This window comes from Necator americanus, chromosome V (genome assembly GCF_031761385.1).
Source record: "Necator americanus strain Aroian chromosome V, whole genome shotgun sequence".
Taxonomy (NCBI): domain Eukaryota; kingdom Metazoa; phylum Nematoda; class Chromadorea; order Rhabditida; family Ancylostomatidae; genus Necator; species Necator americanus.
The window spans coordinates 25,144,450-25,170,295 of record NC_087375.1 but is presented as its reverse complement, the minus strand read 5'-3'; the positions used below and the strand labels follow the sequence as shown (position 1 = coordinate 25,170,295).

Here is a 25,846-nt window from a genome sequence, read left to right as displayed (position 1 = left end):
TTCAGGAGACCAAAAACCTGTTGCCTGCACAAAAAAATTAAATAAATATAGAAAATTAAACCCTAAGACGGAACATCTAACATCCATCAATGTTCCTAAAACTCCTTGCATTCGTGATGAATTGCCTAAAGAACTAGTTTCCAAAATCTTTTTTTTTTGAGGAAAAAGCTGAAAATTCCTCGAGCCAACGTTTTAGATTCGTGCGCTAAGATTTAGATCCTAATTTCAAAATCGGCTTCGCCGTGTTTTTATGTTCTCTGGGCACCTAAAGATGTCCATTCTCGTAACCTATTCTTGCCGTTCACGTGCTCTTTCATGCGGACATACAGTCGTGCCGTTTCACCGAGATACTCGTCGCCACAGCTCGTGCAAGAAATCAGGTAGATTACTCCGGATCTCAAACAGTCTCCTGGTCTACCTGTAGGACAAATAATACAGTTTGGTGCTGTACAGAAGGTATCGTACAAACGATTCCGAATTAGCTGATGTTTCAAATTGTTCGGTGGTATTTCAGTGAGTTTCAAAGTTTGAGGTTTTATCTGGGGTGACGTAATAGTGACGGCAACCAATATCATGCAAAACCCGCGTGGCACTCGATCAGAGGAAAGGCGAGCACACAAGAACAATGCTGTCATTTTTGCAAGTAGGGAGAATGTGCACATTGCGTATTCTTAGGTAGAGAAAATAACGTCGAATCAAAAACACTTTGGCACAGCATTTTCGTTTCACAATCCTACGTATACCTTCAATGGAAATTGATCAAATCAGTAACTAACAACAACTTATAGAAGAAATAGTTTCTACGAATAAAGTTTTTGGCAGCATTCTTATATCAAATAGCGTCTATGACACAATCATTGCTTCCCCATGTAAACACATTAACTGCACCACATTTTGCGATGTGATTCACACTTTGAAACGGTGCCGAGCCGCCAATCTTTCCAGTACATGCGCTTTGAGCGATATTGGGCTCCCATCCAATGGATGGTGATGCATAACCCTAAATATTGTAATAGATATCCTCCGTTCAAAAATGAAGTGAGAAGATTTACGAACCTTGAGTTCAAACCATCCTTGATCACTTTTGGAACAGTCGACTAGAAGTTGCACTAGCCAATAACCAGTACCATATTTATTGTACGGTTGGTATTCGTAGTCTGATGGATTGTTGGTTGAGTAGGCTAGTGGCGTTCCAAATGAAACTTGACCATCATGGGTTCCTACATAATATGTTAATACATATAAAAATTGCTACAGCTATTCGCTCAGCGACCATGTCTCGTTGCTTTAGACTAGACGTATAGTTGACGCTGAGTGCTTTCTTTTAAAGGCATCACTTCACGAATCTGAAGTGGTACCGGTTTCAGGCAGGTAATGCCTACACGGGCTCTTGTGGGGAGGAGGGTGATTCCGTTCATCTCTCCCTATATCAGTGTAAAAGGAAAACCGGAACGTTGTTTCTTACGACTTCTTCTATTGCAATACAATCGTTGCCTGCGATTCGTCCAAATGTTTTTTGGGTTTTCGAATCGCAACCGGGGTGGAGCGCAATGTTTGCGCATTGCAACAGAAGTCGTCGTAAGAAAAAGCGTTCCGTGGTCGTCCGTTTACACTGATACAGGGAGCGATGAACGGAATCACTCTCTTCCCCTCAATCTACGACCTCGTATAGGGATTACCCTGCTGAAACCCGTACCACTCATATTCGTGCGTTTATTTCTTAGGAGAACAATTCTGGAAACTAATCTCTAACATGGAAGTAGATTCAATTGATCTCTATGAATGCAACTCAATAAACCAATTTACCATTGCGTTTCGAGAGCAAGGAAGTAGCAATGATTCACACCTTGGTTCTGCTCGGCTCCTTCAAAATCTAGGAAGTTATCGCCTTGACTCCATGAAAGATATTCAATGTACGCGAATGGAACACTTGTGTTGTGGACCATTGGAATAGCACATTTGTCATTTTGCTGCTGATAAGGTCCAGGAGAACATACTGAATATCGAGGAGTGTTATAGAAAGGTACATTGAAAGATGAAATATGATACAAGTAGAGCACCTCAATATGAAATAATATAATATAATAATCTAGGAAGTTATCGCCTTGACTCCATGAAAGATATTCAATGTACGCGAATGAAACACTTGTGTTGTGGACCAGCTAGAGCTTATAGCTTAAATGGAAGAATTATCTAAGTGATTACGTAGGACGATCAACTACTGCCATATTCATTCCTGTTCTGTGTCAGCACACTATCAGTCAGGGAAGGTAGGAACGAAGCAAATGATAATGTGATTTACTTATTGCTGCCAGCACATCAGACACGAATTTAATCGCCAAGAACTACTTTTTACTTGGCAAACTTTTTTGTTCAGATTGTTCAAAAAGCATAACTTCTGCAGGATTCGATTCCTTATTGTTACTTCGTCTTTTCACTTCAAGCTTCAAACCGTTGAAATGATCGTGTACACTTTAACTGCTCATTTTGATTATTAGAGCAAATTTTAGCCAGATTCTTTGGAAACTTTAACGTAGGAAATATGGGTAAAAGCTTTGACTACATCTTGAAACAGATAAAGAACGTCCTCTTTAACAGTACTTGCATGGTTTAAACTATCTAAAAACCTACCATTATTATTAGCGTGACTGACTCCTCCGCGAATAAAGAGACTTTGACCTTGATACGTGTCTTTCTTGAGAAGAATCACGGTCTTGAGGTAACCTTTGGGTACTGTAGTAGGATTAGGTGCTGCTCCTAGAAGTCCTCAATTCTATCCGGAATTGCAGTTACAAATAAAATTTTACCGATTCTTGAAGCAAGCGAAAAGGCTATAACATTCCTGCTGTCTATTTGTAGATATGCTGATCCTGAAAATAAAGAAATTTTTATTTGAAACTGAGATCATATATAGGAGTCTGCTTGCCACCTTCTCGTCGAAACTCTACTTATTCGAAATGCAAAGAGGAATCAGCGTTTGGGCACGTACGGGCTTTATAACTTGCATAGTTTTATTTTGACCAGACATTACAAAAAGCAGCTCTTGTCGAGCCCAATGCCAAGGCTAAAACCTAAATAGGCGCACACCTAGAAGGAGCTTTGGGAGTTTGTTGACAACCTTCGGTTTCATTACGCTGAACCGTCGGACATTGTACACTTGAGGTACTCGGATCATTCCGAATTCACGGACACTCCAAGTTCCGCAGTAAGTGGAACAGTCACAAATAGATGGGCTCTGTACGAGTTCCAGCTGTAAATCGATTAACTTGAGCAGGACCGTGTTGAAGAACGACACTCATTGGCGGAGATGCTGGCAGCCTCCGCAGGCAATCACACCAACCGATTAAATCAGGTTAGTAATGTACATCTTCCATTTTGTTGTTCTTATCTGAAACCGCTGTCTCAGTCCATAAGTCATTCAGTCCATAAGCGTTGTAACCTCATTACATCCATTGTAATGGTCAGATTTTAGAGATTGGGTGACTGCTACAACAAATGTAAGGGAGAAAAAATAAAGTGCTTGGCATTGCTCAATCTATTGGGTAGATGCGATGAAACATCAAGAGCAAACTTAGTTGGTCCTTATCAGGATGATACACCAGCGCTACAGCAAAGACAATTCACAGAATCCGAGAAAACTCTATTAATAATTGTCATTTTTTTATTATGCTTTACCGTTTCAGAAACATGAAGGATGTCAGAAAATTTTTTTCTTAAAATCCTTTCCCTCTCTTTATAAAGAACGTGGCCTTGACGAAAAAAAAAAAGACTAACCGTCCTGTCCGACAGTTATAGTTGTTCGAGTACACTTGCCATTTTCCAAGCTGCCTGCATACTGGTCGCAGTAAGTTCCTGCTGGCATTGTTGTCGGGAAATTTCTGAAAGCAATGGGAAATTTCAGCATCTTGTTTGCTGAAGTTTACGAATTTGAATAGTTCCTTACTTGCTCCAACTGCGATCATTGCCATTTAACGCAAAAAATCCTTTTCCTTCACGAGCAAAAGCGATTCTTTGATTATCAGTGAAAATCTAAAGATGACACGTTTCCTAAAATATAATCTGCAAAGAAATTGGCGCACCTCGGTGGCAGCAGCACCCTCCACCGCGGATCGGAATTTAGTCATCTCTCTGCAAAAAATCTATTTATCTACACGGTATTTGAAATTTGCAAAATTCAACTAGCAATGACCAGCCTTATAGTTGGCCATCGATGCTCGCAAACCCATCCTGATGCTGAATTGCATGTTTGATCAGTGTTGAACGTTGGTGAAGTAGTCTACAGTAACTTGATTTCACTAGCCTCAGAATACTACAATGAATTATGAGAGTACCGCATATCCATTCCCTGCACCTGAGTTCGGTGGTCCTTGATCGTGCTGACTAAAATAGTAGCTGCTCATCACCCTTGGATAACCATAAGACCAGGCTAACATATACGCTACGGCCATTCGATATCGATCGCCATCTTTGTACGTTACCTGAATTTAAAAAATAAACACTTCTCATAACCCACGAAGAGTCAACTAACTCATTAATCTTCGGAAAGGATATTGGCGAAAAGGGTATAAATGATTACTACTTCTAAACAAACAGCAGCCGTGATGGTAAACCCCTATAAGCATTTAATGTTCAATTATAGCTCAAAAATTACGTGGGCAATGTGAGGTAGATTTTATTAACAACGTATAATTTTATCTGAGCTTGACAGAGTTTAGAATTCACAAATCTACCCGTGTCCAGACTGGATCTTCGTATTCACCTTCTATGTAATAAAGGAATTTCTGAAGAAGCCACACCAGGAAACCTGACATTACCTGATAAATTTTACGTAGTACAGAAAATCCCTAGAATTGGTTATGATCAGTAGAAGATAACGCTTCTGCTTCAAATCAAAAAATAAACAGGCTCACCACATATGGACTTGTGTCTCTCTGATTATCGTGATTGTCGATGAAATTCAACACATCATGATCCTCAAGATTACCGTAGGCATATCCGGGACCAAGATTAGACAGGAGCCTTTAGAAAAAGTGCAAATTTTAATTTCGACCACAGATAATCAACCATGTATAGCTTACTTCCAGTCGCTGTTTCCTTTAGCTGCCGATGACACTGCAGCGCCGAAGTTGAAGTTCGTATACCTGCAACATTGTACATAAAGATTGATCCCATAACGCTTTGACAACATTTTCATTTCGCACCTCCCAATTCCAATGTAGTCACTGCATTTGACCGCCTCACCACCTCTGTCAATAACTTCGTGAACGACAAATGGGCGTTGGTTGAGGCCAAAAATCTGAAATATGCTTTTTGCAAGTTCCTCATGCAACAACAGAGGAAAAAGCTAATTTCAGAGGTAGTTAGGCCCGTCACATGACTTCCTTTACAGATATCTTTGGTGATGGAAGTGTAAACCGATAATTTTTAAGAAACTGCTATTTGATAATTCCATATTTTCAACTCTTACAAACCCACTGTGATCTGAGATGCCAGGGAGAAAATATAGGAAAGGTGTAAATATGAAAACAACAGGGAATGGAAACAGCAAGCCAATAACGAGACGACACTAATCAATACGTACATTTAGAACATGATACCTATGTTAGACCTACACATGTTTCTCCATCCATAAAAATCACCATTATTCTTCAGATGAGCATAATTCACTGAAGATCTTAAGCATTCATTTAAATCTCACATCTTCTCTCAAGTTTTTTGTTCCATTCAATATTACCATTAGGTCATCAGGCCACATGTGTTTCGAGGCATCACACCTAAGTATATATAGTGTAGAACCCTAAACACAATTCAATTTATCTACAAAATTACTCGCCTAAACCCGGCAACTCCATAATCGATGAGTTGGTCCAGATATGCGATGAGTTTACTCCGTACTTCTGCGTTGCTCTGATCGAGATCAAGCAATCCAACGAGACGACAATTTTTGACCTGAAAAGAACTTTGAAAATTTCCAGCATCTCATTTGTTTTCCGTGTTCTTACCGATTGTGCGCTATTCTGGTAATCAGATCCTTGAATATCTCTGTGACAACGGTAATCGTTGAAATCAGATTTGGTGTAAGGGACCTATAACATGTAATTTCTGCACAACTGGAAGATACTATGCAGAATACATACAACACTCACTCCAGGAAATTGCTCCACTCCGTCTGTTCCATCGAAGCTTGATCCACCACTTCCACTTTTTCCATCTACCCCAGATTTTTGTGAAACTCCTACCATATGGTTCATAACAACATCGACAATGATTCTAGGAGTGGGAAAGATTGGCTTTGCTTGAATCTTGGCAATCCGATTGCTTTGTTTGGCTGAATAAGCCAAAACTGTTAACGATGGTTTATTTCATCCAACGTTTCGACGTCCTAGCCTGCTTGAGATTCCGAAAAGGTTGAGTAACACGATGCTGTGAATTGAAGTCGGAAGTGCAAACTCAGTGTTGATTTTTTTGAGTAATTTCTATGTCCTCAATGTTCTGTTCACAAAAAAGCACAATTTTAAAGCCCTGTTCTCCACTTCATTCTGCTGAAAAGAAAGTGTGAAAACTGAATTTTCAAAAATTAAACAGAAGTCATATCTGCAATGTGTTTGCAGTTTCTGAATTCTAATCGTAAGATACGTCTATTATGTACATTGACAATGATGAAACGTGCTCAAACTTCGAACACAAAAAGCCCACCTAACGCCAACTTTGTTACATCTATTGACCATATCCTTGAACTGTGCCTCGTTTCCACTACGTGAGATAAGCTGGTAACTGACGGGCTGATATCTGAATAGTTCATATGCGCATACCGATTTGTTTTTGGGCTAAAGCACTTACCTGATGTACCACGGAATATCGTTATTCAGTACAAAAGAAATGTGCTCGTTAGGAGGGGAAATCTGGAATGTCTTCGTTATTTTCCTTTGATATGTGGTACAGTATGCACTAGTACAGACCTGCACGGCTCCGTAACCGTAATGTTGCAAAAAACTCTCGCATTCCGCTGCAATATCGGTCCATTTCCACTCGAAAAGATGCACCATTGCTTGACGATTTGGTAGAGTTTGCGGTTCATCATACCTTAACTGTATGATTTGCATGATGTAGTTATGCTCAAAGTGGAATAATTATCACTGTTGAATTGAACGCTTACCAGTAATAGTTATAAGCCGTTGCCAAGTAGAAGCATGATAAAAGGTAAATTAACACACCCATTCTCGAAACCAACCAGGGGTTGGGTCCTGAAATTTCCTTTCATCTGGGTGTCCCCGATTCCCTTCTATGAGAACTAATTCAGAAGTCACGGAATTTCTTTTCTCTTATTATGAAGGAAAAGTTCGGTTTTTGCTGCGGTTAAGATTTTGAACATCAATGGAGTAATGAGCAAGTGTAACAGTCAAAGTTAATGATGGATTTCCAGTGGAAATCCTACACTTTGACTCCTATGAGGTTAAATCTTCTAGGTTCGTCTCGACTAGAAGGATTACTGGCTTTTCATGAGTGTTTCTGCATTTAAAATGTAGAAAAGGACTGCTCCGAGGAGATAGATAACTATTTCTCCTCTTCCCCACTTCCCAAGATCTATACAAAAGTTTTCTCTCAATCTGCGGAAAGAATTTCTAAAATACAAATCGTTTTTAAAATTTAATTTTTATTGTGACTTTTACTGTATCTATTACAGTTTTTGTTTCTACAGTGGATGAGGGAAGAGTTGTCGCACTTTCTCGTTCTTAAATTCCAGAAGATAAATTTCATCTAAGCTATTTTCTACTAGATGTCAAGTTAGAGGAGAAATTCAACTCTATACGGGAGGAAAGGATGGAATCGGGTTGACGGAGTTGCTGATAGCTTTTTATAGCTGGCTGATAACGATTATGTTCCCGGAAGAAAAGAACAGTTACGATATGTAGATATTGTTAGCTCGCTGATCGGGGAACAAGTACGAGAAAAACATCACGTGATTTGCCAGTCCGTGATAGTGTTCGTTCGAAATTTGCAGCTGATACCACATGCATCACATATGTTAGATTTCCCTCAAACGCAATATTAGCTATTCAAGCTGTGTATGTACACTTATTTGTTTATGTTAATATATGAGTGTATGTGTACATAAATAAGAGATCTAGTCTATATTAATTTTTTAGGATTAAGAAGCTCTCGGAGTCAGCAGGTAAGCTAACTAGTTATTTTCCAGATTCCAAATGCTTCTAGATGTTTTTCTTCTATCGATTCTGATTGTTCGGGCACAGATTCAAAAAGTATGAGAACATAAAATAGGACGTAAAGAAGAGCTACGTTTTTCAGCGTTATCTCTTGACATTTTCCTCCTACTCTGAGAATTGAGAATGAGGGGAAGATACAGAATGAGGGGATCGGGGAAAAATACACATTTCCACCTTTAGGAGGAGGAAATTCTTTCGCTACATATGCCTGAAATGAATGTAAATGAATCATACACCATTTTTATCTGTTCCCTCACTACACCAAGAAAAACCAAAGAACGTAGCAAAACCTTCGAGAACTACGTTTCCAAACGACTCCTGCGCTGCTTAGCGGAGAGTAAAAAAGTAAGCACAGATAAAAAGAATTGTCTGGGACTGCGGGATTGGTTGTTGGACTGCTTTGTTGTCGTAAAACATTCTATGAAGCTGTGGAAGTGAATGCCTAATGCAATCTTTTCGCTTGATCCTCGATAAGCGCTTCGGTAGTGTGAGAAGGTAAATAACAGGTTTCATCAAAATATCGAGAAACATGACTTCTGGGGAACATTTTCGCAATTTAGCTCGGTGAATTCTTCCAATTCTTTCTTATTTGAAGACAGCGTACCACGAGTCTGACGTGGTGAGGGAATCCGCCAGAAAAGCTGGAGATGGGTTATTGATTTATATTGATGGGAGGATCATGGGTTGTCCCGCTCAACTCTCCCTAATCTTCAGAACGAAGGCGCAGAAACCGCTTTGGTACCTACGAGGAACGTTAGAACGCTTCTCTGTGTATAAGTTCTGATCCTCTGAGCAACCTATCCATAGGTTTCAGTTGAATAAACAGTCGAGGAGAGCTCAATGGCATTCGACCGCTGCGCAGCTTGATGCTTAGCGTGTACAAGTGAAGCGTTGCAACTAAAGTCGCCGTGAAAAACGGAGTCTTTGACGTCGTTTTTTTTAAAGAACAATTAGGGAGAGATGAGCGAAACCACCCCTGATCCCGCGATCTACAAGTCCATCTCTAGCTTTTTCCGCGGATTTTTTCATCACTTCAGGTATGTGTTATGCTGCCTCCAAATAAGTATAGTCGCGTTGGAAAAATGGGCAAAAATTCGACTACCGTGTAACATAATTTTTTTTTTTCAAATTACTGGAAAACTGCAAAAGAAATAACAAGTAGGCTGTAGCGTTTACCGAAGCCTTGTGCCCTTTCAACAGAGGAATCAGAAAAAAGAAAAGAAGAAGTGACGAAAATAATACTTGGGTACTACCGGTCTATAGATGAATACAAAAGTTTGTTTGTCCATTTTCTGTCAAGCCGGAAAGTAGGACGACGACCGACCAGTAACGATTTCAAATAGATTTGAACACAGAAAGGAAAAAATCAGACCGAAAGGGAAAAGTTCAATCATCACTAGAAATTTTCATAAAAACCCACTGTTTTGTAAGTCTTCCTCCCGAAGGCTGATGTCAACGTCTCCGGTGGAAAAACGTCAGTGTGCGATCGATCATATCAGGTGCAATCAAGGGTCTAACGAGCAGATGGTGTTGTTGATCTCAAGGTTAATAGGCTTAACGACAATAGCTTGATAGTAAGCAATTGGAACCTGCAACGAGTTCCGAACGCACAACAGAGAAGATCGCCGATCAGTGGGTATTTCAACGAGGCACTCAAACCAAACAACTGCTACTACATATTCGGATGACAAGTGAGGTTATTTTGGTTATTGAGTGAAGAGACTTACTTTCTATTCTACATGTCACACTTGAACTCATTCTCTTCTTTCAAAAAGTACCAAAAAAGTGGAAATATCTCAAAGTAGTCTTAAATTTGTTTTCATTTCATTGAACTCTTCTCACATTCGATGTTATATCAATCGTTTCAGAAACAGATTCCAGTAGAAGAAAACTGATCAGTTCTACCACCGACGAAGTAGGTCTAGAAGCCACAAGCGATCGAAGCGATATTGAATTTCAGCGGATGAGCATGACTGGTAGATTTATTCCGAAAGCAGAGAAAATATGCCGAGCCAATTTGGTCCCTTTGAGAAGGTCGATATTGTCGAAGGTCAACGTGGCAAACAGTCTCACTGAAATAATTTCGCTGACAACCAATGACAGACTGTATGTGACATTGAGGTTAAAAAAAGAGTAAGGTAGTAGTGGTTTTAAGCAAATAGAAGAAAATTTAAAGCACCGAAGAAGAATAACAAGTGGGTACATCGTTGCGGTTCGTCCGATTCAATCGAAGATCAACATATTCTCAGGTGACAGATTATGTTTGTAATATTTTAAAGGAACGAGGGAGAAGAAGCTAGGAGAGTTACTTCGTCTAAACTACATGAATCATTGTTACACCGTCTACTGGCTCATTAGTAAGAAAATCAATATCAAAGTGACTTTGTCGGTTTTTTTAATGTGAGACCAAACAAAAACATGTACGTGAATGAAAGTTTGGTGTGGCCTCTTGCCGTAGTTCTTTCTTCTAATCTCCACTATGGAATCTATAGTGGAATGTTGTGCTTATTTGTGGAAATTATCCCCTCGTTGTAATTTTATTTGGTGGCATAGATAATTTACAGCGAATGCAATAAGACTGACTGCTGCTAATTTTTATTGGAGAACGTTTTAGAAACAAACAGGATCTACAATGCATTCATTTGATCCCCATTTGAATACATTTACTGCACCACACTTCGCGATATGATTGATACTACGAAAAGGTGCAGAACCACCAATGCTGCCAGTACATTTCCCCTGGTTGATATTTGGCTCCCATTCGTGAGACGGTGTAAGATAACCCTTAACAATATCATTGGGAATTCTAGCAGCAATAAAAAAAAACGCGGTGAAGTACGTGTACCTTGAGTTCGAACCATCCCTGGTCAGTTTTTGAGCAATCCACAAACAACTCCACTAACCAGTAGCTGGGACCATATTTGTTATGCTGATTATATTCGAATTCTGAAGGATTATTCGTTGAGTAAGCCAATGGTGTCCCAGACGCAGCTCGACCATTGTACGTTCCTAAACAGAGTGCACATTTTGTTTTTATACTGTATTGCAAGCATTTTATGTATTTATTTGTAACAATTTCAATTCAGTGATCCATTCATGAAGAGCACCATTTTATAGCTAGAAAAGCTAAATTATTTTCATGATCTATCCTTAATTTACCTGTGCAGCGGTTTACCCGCGCAGTTTCTTTTGGCTCACAGTGCAGCGTGTTAACTCGGATTTTTAACTAACTTTTTGTCATAACAAAGATTTAGCTATGTAATTAGAAGCTGGAAAGCACGACACTGACGTGGTGCGGAAACTAGTGCGAAGGCCTAGATTTCGGGGAGTAGATTAAGGAACACAAGGTGGTTCCGCTCATCCTTGCTTAATCGTCGTAAAAAAAGGCGTAGAAGACCCCCTTTTTTCCTACAATTTCAGCTGCAACGCGCCACCGTTGTGCACGCGCAGCATCCAAGTGCGAGCGGTCGATTGAAGATTAACGAGGTCTCCTCACCAGCCTATTTAAGCAAAGCCAATCGATGCTTATCAGGGGACGACTGGAGCGTGTACTGGAGCGTGTCATCCTTCCTTAATCGCCGTTTGTGACGACGATTAAGGAAGGATGATCGGAAACACGCCGGTTTACCAAAAAAAAAACTGAATCCCGAACTCTAGGCTTTCACTGCAATTTTCGCACAACGTCGATATCATGATTCATTGCCTTCACAGCACTTTCTGATGAAAAATCTCGAAGCCAGAGAAATCTTCGCTTTCAGATCTCCCGCATGCTGAATCTTCTGCGAATAGTTTAGTGAGAAAAATAAGGGTTTTCCAATCACGAGAGAACCCCCGTAGCAATTCATACACCCAGAAATAGGGAAGAAATCGATAAGGTCTTTTTTGCATCCCATTTACTCCAAAAGCGTTCTTCCTAGATTGTATTTACTTTAATTTTTTGATCAACAATCCAACTAATTTAGTCAATTCTAAGCCGACTGCTTCAGGAATGGCGGTAGTGTAAAGCATACCAAATATTGGTATTCAGGTTTTGGTCATTTTTGGTAATTCTGTGAAATTATGCGCGGAACGTCTTCAATTTTTCATAACGCAATGTACGCTAAGAAATACAGCAGTTTAGAAATGAATTCAACATGAAAGTATCGAGAAGACAGCTTCAGAGTATCGCTGCGGGACCATCTTCTCTAGGCAGAAGTATGTATGTTATCATGAGACTGTAGCACTGTGACGCGAGTAGCAACGCGAATCTTAAGAAAAATTGGGAATTTCAATTAGATTTGAGCATTTAAGCGATGCAGAAACAATATTCTTCTTCTTTTTCAGATTCGTATGGTATTCCTTTCATAGCTCATAATTGGTGTGGAGAAATCTGCATATAACCGACGTCGCACGAACGCCCTATTATTTCTTACAAACAATTGAAATCTGCTGGTTTTATTGCAATCCCTTGGCTCCCTGAAAGTTTATGCCAATAACATCAAAGCACTATAAGATTAGCGGAATATTGAATTATCACTCTGACTAAGGCAAAAGCTTCTTATGGTAACTGCATCCTCATAATTTTACTTCTGGAAACAGAAAGTTCTAAGAAGTTGTGCCGAGGGAAAGACAAGTGAAGTAAAAGCTGTAAAGGTAAATTAATTCACGGGGAAAAAAATCATCGAATTTCTAGCCATAATCATCAAACGCATGGTTTAAAAGGCTGGAACGTTCAATGTTAACCTTGTTCTTCTTCGGGTCCTTCAAAATCGAGAAATTCGTCTCCTTGGCTCCATGAAAGATATTCATTGTAGACAAATGGCACCGTAGTGTTGTGCATGATAGGAATAGCACATTTGTCATTACGTTGCTGGTATAAACCTGGCTGACACTCTAAAATTTAATTTAATTTATTTCAGTGGAATGAATGGTCAGAATATGACAATATTGAACAGCAGTATAGAGAAATTTCTGCAACGCGAGGAGTGGTGATTTCTTGACAACGCTTCTTCTCGATAACTTACGCATTTGATACGTAACTCGATAAATACAACCACATTTCCTATAGTTATTTAGCTATATTCGATTTCCAATAAATCTCCTCTCTCACTTATTTCTACTCTTTGATTTTTCTATTGACTGGTATTTTCAATCCAGTTTCGGACATAGGCCGAAGTGTAGGACGACGCAAAATCCTCTATGGTTAGTGAGAGCGCGCTGACTTCGTTTGAAGTCGTTACATGAAGTGTTACATATGGGCACTAATTCAATGTTGGTTTAAATCAATTCGAATCGCAGCGTTGCACACTAATGCTATAAGTAAGTGAACAAATTCCATACCATCGTCGTTAGCATGGCTGGTTCCACCACGAATGAAGACGTACTGGCCTCCATGAGTGTTTTTCTTAATCAGGATCACAGTCTTTGAATAATCTTCTAGATCTGGTCGGACAGGAGGATCACCTGAGTTTCATTAGCTATACGTAAAAAATTGCGAACATCCTGTTGATAAGTACGAAATTAAATCTACCAATTCGTGAAGCAAGAGAGAAAGCGACGGCTTGCTTGCCACCAATTCGCAGGAAGGCTTGACCTAAAACCTATGTGTTAGAGTCTGGTATTTTACTTGGACTGGAATTCTCCTCTGATTTCTGGCATAGACCCGAAAAAACCAATATTTTGAGTTTGATAGTGTACTACTTTTTAAGCAGAACCAAGATTGTTATTGATCTTTATTCTGGCTAACGTTTCAACGTCGTCGCCTTCTTCAGAGCCTGGAAAAATCAAAGACACGTGTAATTTGCTCTCTCAAACTCCTCGCCATCCCACAATATATCCTACACTTATAAGCAGATTATTCTAAGACAACGTCAGAAAAGCAGACCACCATAGCGCTCACCTTGATAGCCAAAAAATCATGATGCTAGCAGACCACCACTTGTTAGAGTTGCGAATAGTAACTAATAACGATGCCTCCGCCTCTTACCCCGTAGGTTGAAACCCGCAAAGGTCTTGATATGGGGCCAGCTCGTTGGTCACAGCGATGCATTCTTCTTTACGATTCATGATTGGACTTTTGGCCGCGATATAAAACGCCTCCAATGTTTTTCGCGCCAGAACGTCTGATTCGCGTGCTAAGATCGTGACAGCTATCTTGAAAGGTGTGTTGTCATGACATTGTCTGCGATGAGCACCTAAAGGAGATGTAGTACACAATCAAACTCCACGATGCCAAGATTCAAAGAAGGTCGAACTTGGAACTAATATTTTGAGTATTCAAGAACTTCATAAATATCAGTGTAAAAGCTACTGTGCAATTGCGTAAATAAAACATCGTCGTTTTTTCACTTAGAAGCATGACAAAAAAGTAGGTGTTTTATTCTTCTACTTGTTCACCAACTCTGCTTGAAGACAGTGTACCACGACTCAGATGTGCTGAGGGAATCCGCGGGAAAAACTAAAGATGGGTCTGCAGATTGCGGGATTCGAAGTGGTTGCGCTCACCCCTCCCCAATCGTCGTGAGAAACGGCGTGGGAACCGCTTTTGTTTTTATGAGATACGTTAGGACGGTCCTCTATGTGCACGTTCTGATGCCCTTAGTAAGGTATTTACCGGTTTCACTTGAATGGTTTGATGAGGAGACCTCATTTATCTTCAACTGCTCGCTCATGGATGTGGCGCGTACACAAGGGTGGCGCGTTGCAAGTGAAATCGTCACAAAAAAAAACGGCGCGTCCCGCGAAGTTTCTTACGACGACCAAGGAGAGATGAGCGGATCCACACGGATCCCGAAATCAACAACCTTATCTTTAGTTCTTCCCGCGAATTCCCTCACCTCGTCAGACTAGTGGTACGCTGTCTTTGATGGTCAGTGAGAATACATGAGCATCGACGACGAATATAGACGGTTTATAGAACATCTTCACGACTGTACGAAGAAATCGAAGAAAACATTTCCAGAACTGATAAGTGTATTCAAGTTAAAATTTGATTTTAATACAATAAAAATTCCAGCTCCAAACAAGTCTAACGGCTTGGCTTTCCATTTCACCACTCTCATGACCTCTAATCCAATTTTTCGATACATTTAATCCGAACTTCTCCATTAGCGGGGCATGACCAAACTTATTGAATAAAATATTAAAATTATTATTAAAATATGGTATAAAATGTTTTCTCCTCGGCAGGAGAACTATTCAAATTCCAACCTAAAACACAAAAAAGCAACAACATAACGAGAACGAAACAAAAACACAAAGTGTGGTGAAATCCATTTCGAAGAATTTTTTTCAAAATCACTGGGTCGAAAAAGTTTTACAATCAAAGTTCTAAAAGAAATTTTGGGAGAATTTTTTGCTTCCTCTTGAGAACTACAATTCTACCACATATTTCTACCTACTTACTACCTTGGACACTACAAGTAAAAACCAACTAAGACTAAGTTAAGATTCTTTTGTTCCAATTATTTTGTCACTTTTAATAATAATGAGGTGAAATTACATTCCGACATCAGAATGCAAAATGTCAGGTGTCATATTAAATGCAGCATACCACGAATCTGAAGTGGTGCGGATTTAAGGTGGAGTATCCGTATACTGCATATCCGTACACGTATGGTTTCGGTCTCCCTGCATCACTGCAAACAGCCACCTCCGGAATGGTGTTTTGTACAATGCCATCTATTGAAACGCTCCTCCCCTTGCACCGCCTCCGCAGTAAAAGCATTGTACTCCCCAGAAAGCATCGTACAAAACAGTATTCAGGAACCGGCTGCTTGCAGTGATTGGCAGCTAGCAGTGCAGGGAGAGATGAGCGGAACCACTCCGGTCTCCATAATTTACGACCCTGTATACAGATACTCCACCTGAAGTCCGTACCACCCCAAATTTGTGGTATGCTGCCTTTAAACAACGGCGCCACCCGTTTCTGGACTATCCAAGCAAAAAGTCGAAATCCGTAGTTCTCTTAAAACAAAAACAAAATCAATAGTAGTTAGTAGACAATATGTAACCTGTTACATGAACAAAAATACCAAAGTCCGAAAGCTGACGAAGTTAGTTAATTGCTAGCTAATTACTTAGATACAAGTCAAAGGGCTTATTTGTGCTAGAATTTCGAGAAAATAGCATAGAGTTTTCGTGTGGTAAATGTACGCAGAAAATAATTTTTTACCGTTCTTCTTTACATGAATTGTACGTCCCGTGCATTTTCCATTTTTTAAACTTCCTGCGTACTGGTCACAGTAATTTCCTTCCGGCATTGTTGTTGCGAAGAACCTGACAACACCAACCACAAAATCAAATAGATTATCGAGCCTCCAGTGCTCACCTTCCCCATTTCCCATTGTTTCCATTTATAGCAAAAAATCCTCGTCCTCTGCGAGCGAAAGCTAGCCGGTTATTGTCTTTTACGATCTAATGATAAAAATCATATGAATGAAATTTCGGATATGTGATGTTGAGTATGCATACCTGAGTAGCTGCGGCTCCTTTCACAGTAGAACGAAATTTGGCCATTTCTCTAAAACAGGTTATAAAAAGCAGAGGTAGCCACTGAGATGCTGGAGGCTGTGTGACTCTTAGCCTGACCTAATGGTTGGCCAGCGATGCTCACATACCCATCCGGATGTTACGTTACATGTCTCATCGTGGCTCACAAATGTTGGTGATCTTGTCTGAATTTATTTTTCTTAGCGAAAAATCTAAAATTGTTACGTAATTGGTATATCTTTCTCATGTTCAAAGAGATCGCGGGAGAGTGGTGTCGGGTTGTGCCTGTTCCTTATAAATAAGTGTACTCTCTTACAGATTTATCTCTGCAAGTGCAACTACAGATGTCTAGCAAGGAAGAAAATTTCGATATGAGTGCACCAAGAAACTGCCATTAATGCCATGGAAAATTTTTGTTGATACCTTGCTTTTTCATGATTGTTGTTTCATAGGGTGGGGTATCCCCAGAAAGCGAAAATTCCAAGAATTCCAGCTATCATAGAGACCAGTTGATCAATTGACTAGCAATTAACGAGAAAAAACAAACAAATAATAATACCGCATATCCTGTTTTCGAACCAGAGTGTGGTGGTCCTTGATCACGATGGTCAAAGTAGAAGCTGCTCATTACCCTTGGGTAACCGTAAGGCCAGGCCATCATATACGCCACCGCTAGTCGATAACGGTCGCCATCCTTATAGGTTACCTGAACTAATTACTAATCTAGTCTCGTTTTAACTAAATATTTTGAACGCAGCTCAACTATTTAGTAACAACTGGATATCTTGCAACCGAAATTTTTATCTAAAGTCCTTATCAATTATTATTATTGTCAAAATCCTTATCCTAAAAAAAAATGAAAACAAAATTCTCATAGATTGGAAACTAAAGGAGAGGAAATGTTTTTGTGTATGTGTTGTGATTGTGTGTATGTATAACAACGTTCGACGAAACATTGAGACAGCTCCAATAAGGTCGGATTAATGCGCCGGAAAGCCATAAAACGGGTTGGGACGGGTCACATGGCGTCGAATTGGTGCGAAGGGGCGAATGCCCATTATATCAATTATAACGGTGTTTGGTGGGAGGGCGTTCCATGGCATCGAATTGATACGCCGTACTACAGTATCGCGTAATAATTTGTTAAGAAGCAAACGAAACGTTGTGAACAATTTTATGCACGTGAAAACTGCTGTTTTGTGTTTTTCCTCTATGTACTGTTCATCGTGTCTATTCCTCTGCACGTTTGGCTCATCAGGTTGGTAACATCCTTTCTTTAGAAATTGGAAACAAGAATCCAAACGGCTGCTTCGATGATGATGCCCATTTCATGTCAGCACATTATTATTCTGTTGCGCAGCAAGAAAAGAAAAGCCCATTCTTCGAATTTCGTTTCCAAATTGTATCGGAGGAATGAATATATCTAGGGGTAAAATCAAGTTTGAATACTCTCCAGATGTAGTAATGTCATCTTTAGGAAAAGAACCATGAAATAATTACTTCAATTCATTATCATTTCTAAAAGAACGAAAGAAGCGTTATCAGAAGAAAAATACAAATTTAATTTCACGTGAAATGCCACTACATTTAATTTCTTTTGAGCTCAGACTGGTTATCAATTAATGATGAGATCAAAAATTGCGTCGGGTCGAAAAGTCGAAAAAATAATAAAAATAAAACAATCTAGGATTCACCTATCTATTGCAGACACTACGAAAAGCTGATAGGAGTAAACCGACTGGCAAGGGAATTAACAATTTCATTATTTATAATCCTCGCATAGTAAACAATGTTGAAAGGAGTAGTGAGGTTGATGTAGCTGACTCACCACATAAGGGTGATCGTCCCTTTGATTGTCGTGATTGTCGATGAAGTTCAAAACGTCATTATCCGCGCCGTTACCGTATCCATATCCAGGGCCAAGGGATGACAAAAGGCTTGAAATATCAAATATGCATTTTCCAATAAAAGAGATGATGTATTGCTATTTTGAACAGAACGATCGCTGCAATACTCAATGGAACATGGACATAATGATTGTGAGTTAACGGGAGAAGTCTATGTTTTACAGCAGTAGCGAAGCGGTCGTCCCGGCAGACACCTTATTTCGACTCACTCCCAGCCAGTCGTTCCCTTAGCTGCAGCAGAAACAGCACCGCCGAAGTTGAAGTTTGTGTATCTGCAACGTTCGATGACGGAGAATATATTGTTAAATGTAATATGACTTGCGCACTTCTTACCTCCCCAATCCCGTATATTCAGCAACTTTTATTGCTTCATGTCCTCTATCTATCACTTCGTGAACGATGAATGGGCGTTGATTGGGACCGAATATCTAATATAATACAATGAAACGAAATAATGAGTTTTCTGAGTGGAACATGACAAAGTTGGTGAGTTATTTAATTTTAACTGTTCAAATTCTGGAAAATATTGGAAGTGTGCGTGTATTGAAAATATTGTAGGGCATTCATATGCACATGAGCAAGCAAAAGTTGTTAATATTTCCACTTCAACATCTTGGCTCACCTCTTCAATGTTTCCTTACTACTTGGTGAAGTTCCCGGACTCTGGAAGGAAGCTCTAGTTACTACTATTCGCAAATCATCCCTCTCAGGTTTCTTATCTGATTTTCGCCCAATTAGCATCTCTTGTACTTCTGTTAAAGTTATGGAAAAAATGTTGAGGGACAAACTCTTGTCTTGGGTTCTAAGAAATAATGTTATTCCTAAGGAACAACATGGCTTTCTCTGCGGTGCCTTAATAACTTCTAACCAAATTGATTCTCTCCATGATTGGAGCACTGCTTTGTGCAGTGGAAATTTTGTCGATGTAATCCATATCGATTTATTGAAAGCTTTTGATAAAGTTTGTCACAACTTATTGTTAATGAAATTGGAAAGTATTGGGATCCGTAGCGATATGTTAGCCTGGATCAGGTCTTACTTAACCAATAGGTTTATGACTGTTAAAGTTGGACATTTATATTCTGATAAATTCCATTGTAAAAGCGGTGTACCTCAAGGTGGGGTACTTTCCCCCTTACTGTTTCTTTTATACATATCTGACTTGCCAGCTTGTCTTAGAACTCCTCTTAATATCACAGCACAATTATATGCTGATGATATTAAAATTTATTGTATCTACAACTCTGAAAACCAGTATGCAGTGTGCTCCCAGTTACAATCTACCGTGGATAGTGTCGTTCTCTGGGCATACAAATGGGGTCTCGCAATTAATCCTACCAAATGTTGCTTATTGCATCTTGGAAACGGCGACTCAGCAAACTATATGATAAACGGGATACTGTTAAAAAAGTGCGATGCCACTAAGGATCTAGGAGTTTGGTTCTGCTCTTCTATGGAGTTTTCCTTCCACATTGATTATATCTTAAAAAGAGCATTCACAGTTCTATTAATAATCCTTCGCAATATTCGCTGCAATGATCCTAAAATCCTTACGTTGTTATATAAAGCATTTGTTCTCATTTGAAATACTGCTCTCAGATTTGGGGTCCCTATACCAAAAGATACATTTCTAAGATTGAGAAAGTCCAAAAAACCTTCACGAGGCTACTTTTCATTAAAATTGGCTAAGAGTACCAAAACATACCCAACTACGCTGATCGATTGAATGTATTAGCATTAAAACCCTTGTTTTACAGAAGAATAATCTCTTATTTAGTATTTTTCTTCCGAATCCTCCGAAACGGAACTAAACTGTCTCCCAGCAAATACTGGGTGTTTAGACCTAGCAGTACCAGAATAGGGGGGTTTGGAATTTATAACAGAGACCTTGGCAAAAAATTTCCACACCTCTCACACTCGTTCTTCGCTCGTACCGCCAGATGACTCCGACTTCTTCCCCTACAAGTGCTCATGGCCGAAAGCACCAGGATTTTTAAACGAAGGTTGAGTCAAGTTGATTTAGTTCATTTTCTTAATCTCGAAATTCCCTAGATTCTCGCTTCCTTTTTCAGCTTCTTCCGATGAAGAGTTCATCTCCTCATCTTTCTCAGCAACATTGTCAGTTCGTATGGCATCCTAAGCAAGATCGCCTACTCCCTTCTTTCGAGTGTGTAGGCTTTCCTTCGACTTCGTCCATATTTGACCTTTCGGTGCCTTTGTTTCGTCTTCGGTGTTGTGTTTTGCTTTATTATTTACGTAACTAGTAGCCTGATTTGTTCTTCTTTTGAACTTTCTTCTATTTGCTTCTACTTTCCTAGCAGGGATCAGTCTAATGCGTTTTAACGCGCAGTTCCTATGCGCAGTTCCTTTGATATTTAGTTTGAACATTCTCTACACTGTTGTTATTCCCCTTTACTTCTTTATCTATCCTATAATACTAGTGCTTCCTTTCCTACTCACCGGTTAAGCGGGGTGAGCCAGTATACCCGCTTGCCCAACTGCCTGTGTTATACCAATTAATTTTATGAGGGCATCCTGCTGGCTGATGTGATTGGAAGCTACAAATTTTTATAGCCTATCTGCACTTTCTTATTTTCCAAAAGTCTTAATCTCCACCCTATTGAGTTTATGTGCTTTTTGAAGTCACTAGATTGTCCCCTGCTTGACTGTTCGCGTGGCTTATCCCTGCTTATTCCCATTCTACTCTTCTCAGATTTTCTATTGTTTATTTGTATTCATTCCTTGCCTCTTACTCTGGGCACGCCTTTGAGCGTAATAAATAAATAAATAAATAAACATCTTGCACCGCCATCGTAAGTGGCTAGAGTAAATCGTCTTTGCTTTTTTGGTCATATATTAAGGAGACCGGCAGATCCCCTCGTTCAATGAGTTCTGAGAAGTTTGTTGCGTTCATGCTGGAAGAAGCCACCTGGCCGAAAACGGAAGTTCTGGACCGAGGTGAAAGAGGACCTGAGAATACTCGGCGTGGATAGGCAGTTCGTGCGAGACGTAAGGTTTCGCAGAATATGGAATAGCGACGAATGGATTGATTCTGTGCAAGCTCTCGCAGAAGATCGAGAAGGTTGGATTAAGAGTAAGTCAAGTAAGTCAAGTCAGTACTTAGTAACCGAAAATGATGAAGGAAATGCAAATCGGTTCAAAGAATACGAAAACTGCAGAAAGAAAACATTCATTCTAGATTTGTTGAAAATAGTCCGAGCAGGAGTTCAGCAACTTCGCGAGGTCTTGTATTGTTAGTTACCGTTCATCGATTTGTCTTCTCTTGTCGCTGTTTTATAATGTTCTACACTTAATGAATATCGTTGTGCTACATATAAGTAGAATGCAAGAAGTTGTTCTAAGTGTGCAAGAGCTAATTATTCAAGTCGTTTCCTCAGGTGCAAAAAAGAAAGTAGTTGTTGATGGTTATAATGTTAATTCAAGTGCTGTCATTAGAACTTGAACATAGAACTTGATAACGTTTCAAGAAGTAGACTATTGTGGTGAAGATTCTCGGAGGTGGCAACCTAAAGAAAACTACTAAAAGATGTTCAAATCGATCTAGTCAAATTTTTAGAGAATTCTGTGCGCTTCCAATACGTCGCTTATGTCCTTTCTAACTGTATGGTATAAGATTCTGCAGTAGATTATTGAATTGTGTGCGAAGAACAGGACAACCTGAGTAGCATTTGCAAAAAACCCGCACCTGCAGAAAGAATGTCACTCTCAGAATCGAAGGATCAATTTATTGTGTTCGGGGATCGAGCATAAGTCTCCGAATACTTCCGAGCAAGGTACTGAACTCTTTATCTACTAACTAGCACCTCTAGAAATAACTAGGTACTAACTAACTAAAGGTACTAACATGTGCCCAATCCTTTTCCGTTCAATCCTATGTACTCCGGTCATCCTCTCCTTTACGGAAATGAACAGGTTCCTAAAAATTGTTTGCCATTCTATCAAGCAGTCCGCCAGCGCAAAAACGAAGTTAGACTATCCTGGGAGAAGAAGGAAATCTCCGAAAAATTACCCATTAAACGTCGACTGGTTAATTCTGGATTGCTGTAAAATTTTATAAGAATATTGATATCAACTCTTTCAGTAGTTTTCTTTGGTCGAGCACCTCTAGAAATCTTCACCACAATTTTACACTTTTCGAAACGTTGACAAGATTTAGTAAAAGTACTTAGACGAAATTATACATTAATTATACATATAATGGATTTTTTCATTTCACCTGATCGAACGCCCTTGATAGTTAGCTTTTAGACATTCAGAGAAAGTTCTTGTTATCCACTTTTATGTAAAAGGAAGAAGTTTGTTAATAAAGTGTAGGACATGACGAGAGAGTAACGAGAGAAGGCAAACGTAAGCAAACAATACGAGAATGGAGAAATTGCTAAGTTTTGTTCGCAGCATTCTCAATAAATCTAAAACAACAGATCTTCCTTCTGTAATTTTCACCTTTTTTACCCTAGCTGCGCTTCATACCTCACTTTCACTTTCATGCACTAGACTTAACCAAAAGAAGACGGAGGATCGGGCCAAAAGCTCGAAGAAAAAAATCCAAACTTTTGCCCGCCATTGGACAGAAAGCGCTAAGTTGTAACATTCTTCCATCATGCATTACTCCCTTAGTAAACAATCAGCAAAATCTTCCCCGAACAGGTTTTAGTTCATTAATCTCTGATACTGGTATCCACTGCGATTGCTGTCACTGTTTACTGATTCCTGGTCGAACTAGTTTAGCGGGTAAAAGTTGGACGAAGCCGAATTCCATCCCATTTTTTCCATTCCATGACCCCAATAGTTGTCTTGACATTTTACTGCATGATATAGTAGGAATTTCTCAATTCACTTGTTTCCTCTAATTTTGGAAGTTTTCTTTGGGTGGAATCCAGAAGGGCTCCAATTTACCAAATTGAAAACTAGTTTACAAAAAAAAAACCAAAACCAAACCAATTTGATTTTTTTCCTTTATTATTAATGGGTCCTTCAATTAAATGATCTTAACAATAGTTCAGAAAAGCTAATCCTAATTGGAGTTTAGCGAATAAAGGTAAAATACGTGCCGAGTTATTTAGGAAAGTAAGAAGGACCTAGGGCAGTTGGGTTGCAATTCTATTAAACTAATGCTATTCAAAACGTTAACTCAGAGTTGCATTCTGACTAGATGCAGTAATACGACTAGCCGGTTAAGTCACGCATGCTACTATTCAGACACTCACATCCTCTCTCAAATTCCTTGTCCCATTAAGAATTAGCATCAAGTCGCCAGGCCACATATGTTTGGAAGCATCGCACCTTAAAAGATTTTCTGTAAATGTACTACACCAGTAAATTTAACATTTCACTGAGAATTTTCAGCAACCTAAAGCCAGCTATTCCAAGATCAATAAGATGATTGAGAAATGCGATGAGTTTCTCTCGAACTTCCGGTCTTCCTTGGTCTAGATCGAGTAAACCAACAAGACGGCAGTTTCTTACCTTAAATAATTAATCTCTAAATTGCGGAATTATCAGAGCATTTCCTCTTTCTCACCGCTTCAGCATTATACTGGTAGTCAGAACCTTCAATGTTTTTCTTAGGACAGCGCCAGTCGTTGAAGTCAACATTTGTATAGGGTACCTAAAAGAATTTTGTTATTCTGGGAAACGTTCCGTGATATATGGCAATAAGCAAGATACCTGGAGGATACGCAAAGAACAATTGGATATTAAAAACGTCACTTAAAAGAAATTCAAGCTTTAAAACTGTAAATTAGTGCCTTGTTTGCGTCCGGTTACTACTACTATAACTCCCTACAATGCACATAATATTAAGCATGTTTTTTGCTGAATCTTCGTTCTTTCATTAGAAATGGTTTTCACGCTACTCCACTTAATCTTGTACGTTCTTTTAAGTATTCTCGATAAATTTAGGCGCGATCTAGCGTTTTTTTGACATCGATGTTCTAAACATTATAAAATTCTTCTATGTAGGAGACTTAATTGTCAGCTTATAAAGCAGACAAAATGGAGAGAAAATTGCATTTCACGTAGAACTTTAACCATAAGATCGTTTTCTCCAAACCTGCATAATATTTAGCGAAAAAGCTGAAATGTCCTTTTGCGATATATCTACAACCATTTTAACCCTTCGGAAAAAGAAGAAAATTACTTATTCAGTAATTTTATTAGATGTGTTACGAGCAGCAGAGAACGATTAGTACGACAACATGACTTTAATTGTTTAATCACTGATCACTCTGTTTAGCAACTGGTTACTTGAAGCTGTCTACTATTTGTTCAAACCCTGTCCCAAGAATACTCGTAGGCTCGGATTTTATTGCACTAACAAAAGGACTACACTACTTTCTTGTAATATTAAGAAGTTGTCAAGAACTAGTAAGGAAGAACAGCCTTGGACACTAGTAATGTGCCATCCATACTACCTGAAAATGTTCTCCTCAGAAAAGTCGTAGGCTGCTACCTACGCACTTGTGCAGCTTTTAAAGGGGAATCAATCACGAGATCAGAGTTACCTTGTTTTAGTGATGAGGTTACCAGATTTACCAAATGGTGAATTACACCAAAACGAATCCGTAATCTACAAGCCGAACTCTACGTTCTCCCTGACGTTTCCGCATCAATTTCGTAATACACTGCCTTTAGCAGAAAACAATTTGCTCGGTCAACGTTACCATTGCGGATACACACGATGAGCAGTAGTGAGCTCCTCCTACCGTAATCCACCCACACTTAGGCGTCAGTTATACGTATGCTGTGTGGAACGTTGAGAGAAGATTTTGTGCCGGAGACTTTCACACGATTGAGCTCCCTCGCCTTGCTTTAATCCACCGCATTTACATATTTACATATTTGTTACGATGTGTGGTATATCCTGCACGCTTACAGCGACCTCGCCCTGGCGTAATCCACAGTATTTAGGCGTTATGATGTCTGGAAAACAGTCTGCACAACGAGGTTGACCTCAGCAGAGGCAGAAGATAAATTCTGGTATCCTCGCTTCTGTTCATCCTCCTCCAATCATCGTAAAACACAGCGTTGTTCCTTCCGAAATCAGTTGGAACGTGTCACCCTTGTGCACGCGTCGCATTCACCTTGTGTCCGGCCCACCTTATTTTACTTTCCTTGGCAAACGCGGCAGCGTCTCTAATCTTCGATCGTTGACGTAGGAGAGAACTTCGAATCCCGTCCCTCACTTGCGTGAAACGGGATACTCCTGGCATCACTCTCTCAATT

General features: G+C 39.5%; 2 protein-coding genes across 4 annotated transcripts; both read right to left on the bottom strand.

Annotated features, from left to right (window-relative positions):
- Window position 1: 1 nt before the first annotated feature.
- RB195_015117 (uncharacterized protein) lies at window positions 2–25,833 on the bottom strand (the record flags this gene model as incomplete). Of its 3 annotated transcripts, XM_064205672.1 has the most annotated exons (40): window positions 2–24; window positions 889–1,000; window positions 1,057–1,220; window positions 1,847–1,996; window positions 2,632–2,757; window positions 2,808–2,870; window positions 3,775–3,878; window positions 3,944–4,029; window positions 4,080–4,128; window positions 4,194–4,276; window positions 4,332–4,478; window positions 4,911–5,019; window positions 5,079–5,141; window positions 5,202–5,296; window positions 5,699–5,774; window positions 5,834–5,949; window positions 6,003–6,086; window positions 6,147–6,270; window positions 6,697–6,789; window positions 6,841–6,902; window positions 6,960–7,083; window positions 7,157–7,244; window positions 9,646–9,684; window positions 10,898–11,009; window positions 11,071–11,234; window positions 12,948–13,097; window positions 13,545–13,667; window positions 13,735–13,797; window positions 16,378–16,481; window positions 16,534–16,619; window positions 16,677–16,725; window positions 16,794–16,879; window positions 17,254–17,400; window positions 18,523–18,631; window positions 18,811–18,873; window positions 18,935–19,029; window positions 23,830–23,905; window positions 23,973–24,088; window positions 24,144–24,230; window positions 25,705–25,833. In XM_064205672.1, the coding sequence occupies 40 exons, from the start codon at window positions 25,831–25,833 to the stop codon at window positions 2–4; spliced, it is 3,939 nt and encodes a 1,312-aa protein (XP_064061551.1). The 3 variants fall into 3 exon arrangements, with proteins under 3 accessions (XP_064061551.1, XP_064061553.1, XP_064061552.1); XM_064205671.1 differs by lacking the exons at window positions 2–24; window positions 9,646–9,684; window positions 10,898–11,009; ... (14 more) ...; window positions 24,144–24,230; window positions 25,705–25,833 and having other exon boundaries at window positions 833–1,000; window positions 7,157–7,218; XM_064205670.1 differs by lacking the exons at window positions 2–24; window positions 889–1,000; window positions 1,057–1,220; ... (19 more) ...; window positions 9,646–9,684; window positions 25,705–25,833 and adding an exon at window positions 24,675–24,731 and having other exon boundaries at window positions 10,836–11,009.
- RB195_015118 (uncharacterized protein) lies at window positions 249–662 on the bottom strand (the record flags this gene model as incomplete). The annotated part of the gene is made up of 1 exon (XM_064205673.1): window positions 249–662. The coding sequence occupies one exon, from the start codon at window positions 660–662 to the stop codon at window positions 249–251; it is 414 nt and encodes a 137-aa protein (XP_064061554.1).
- Window positions 25,834–25,846: the final 13 nt, after the last annotated feature.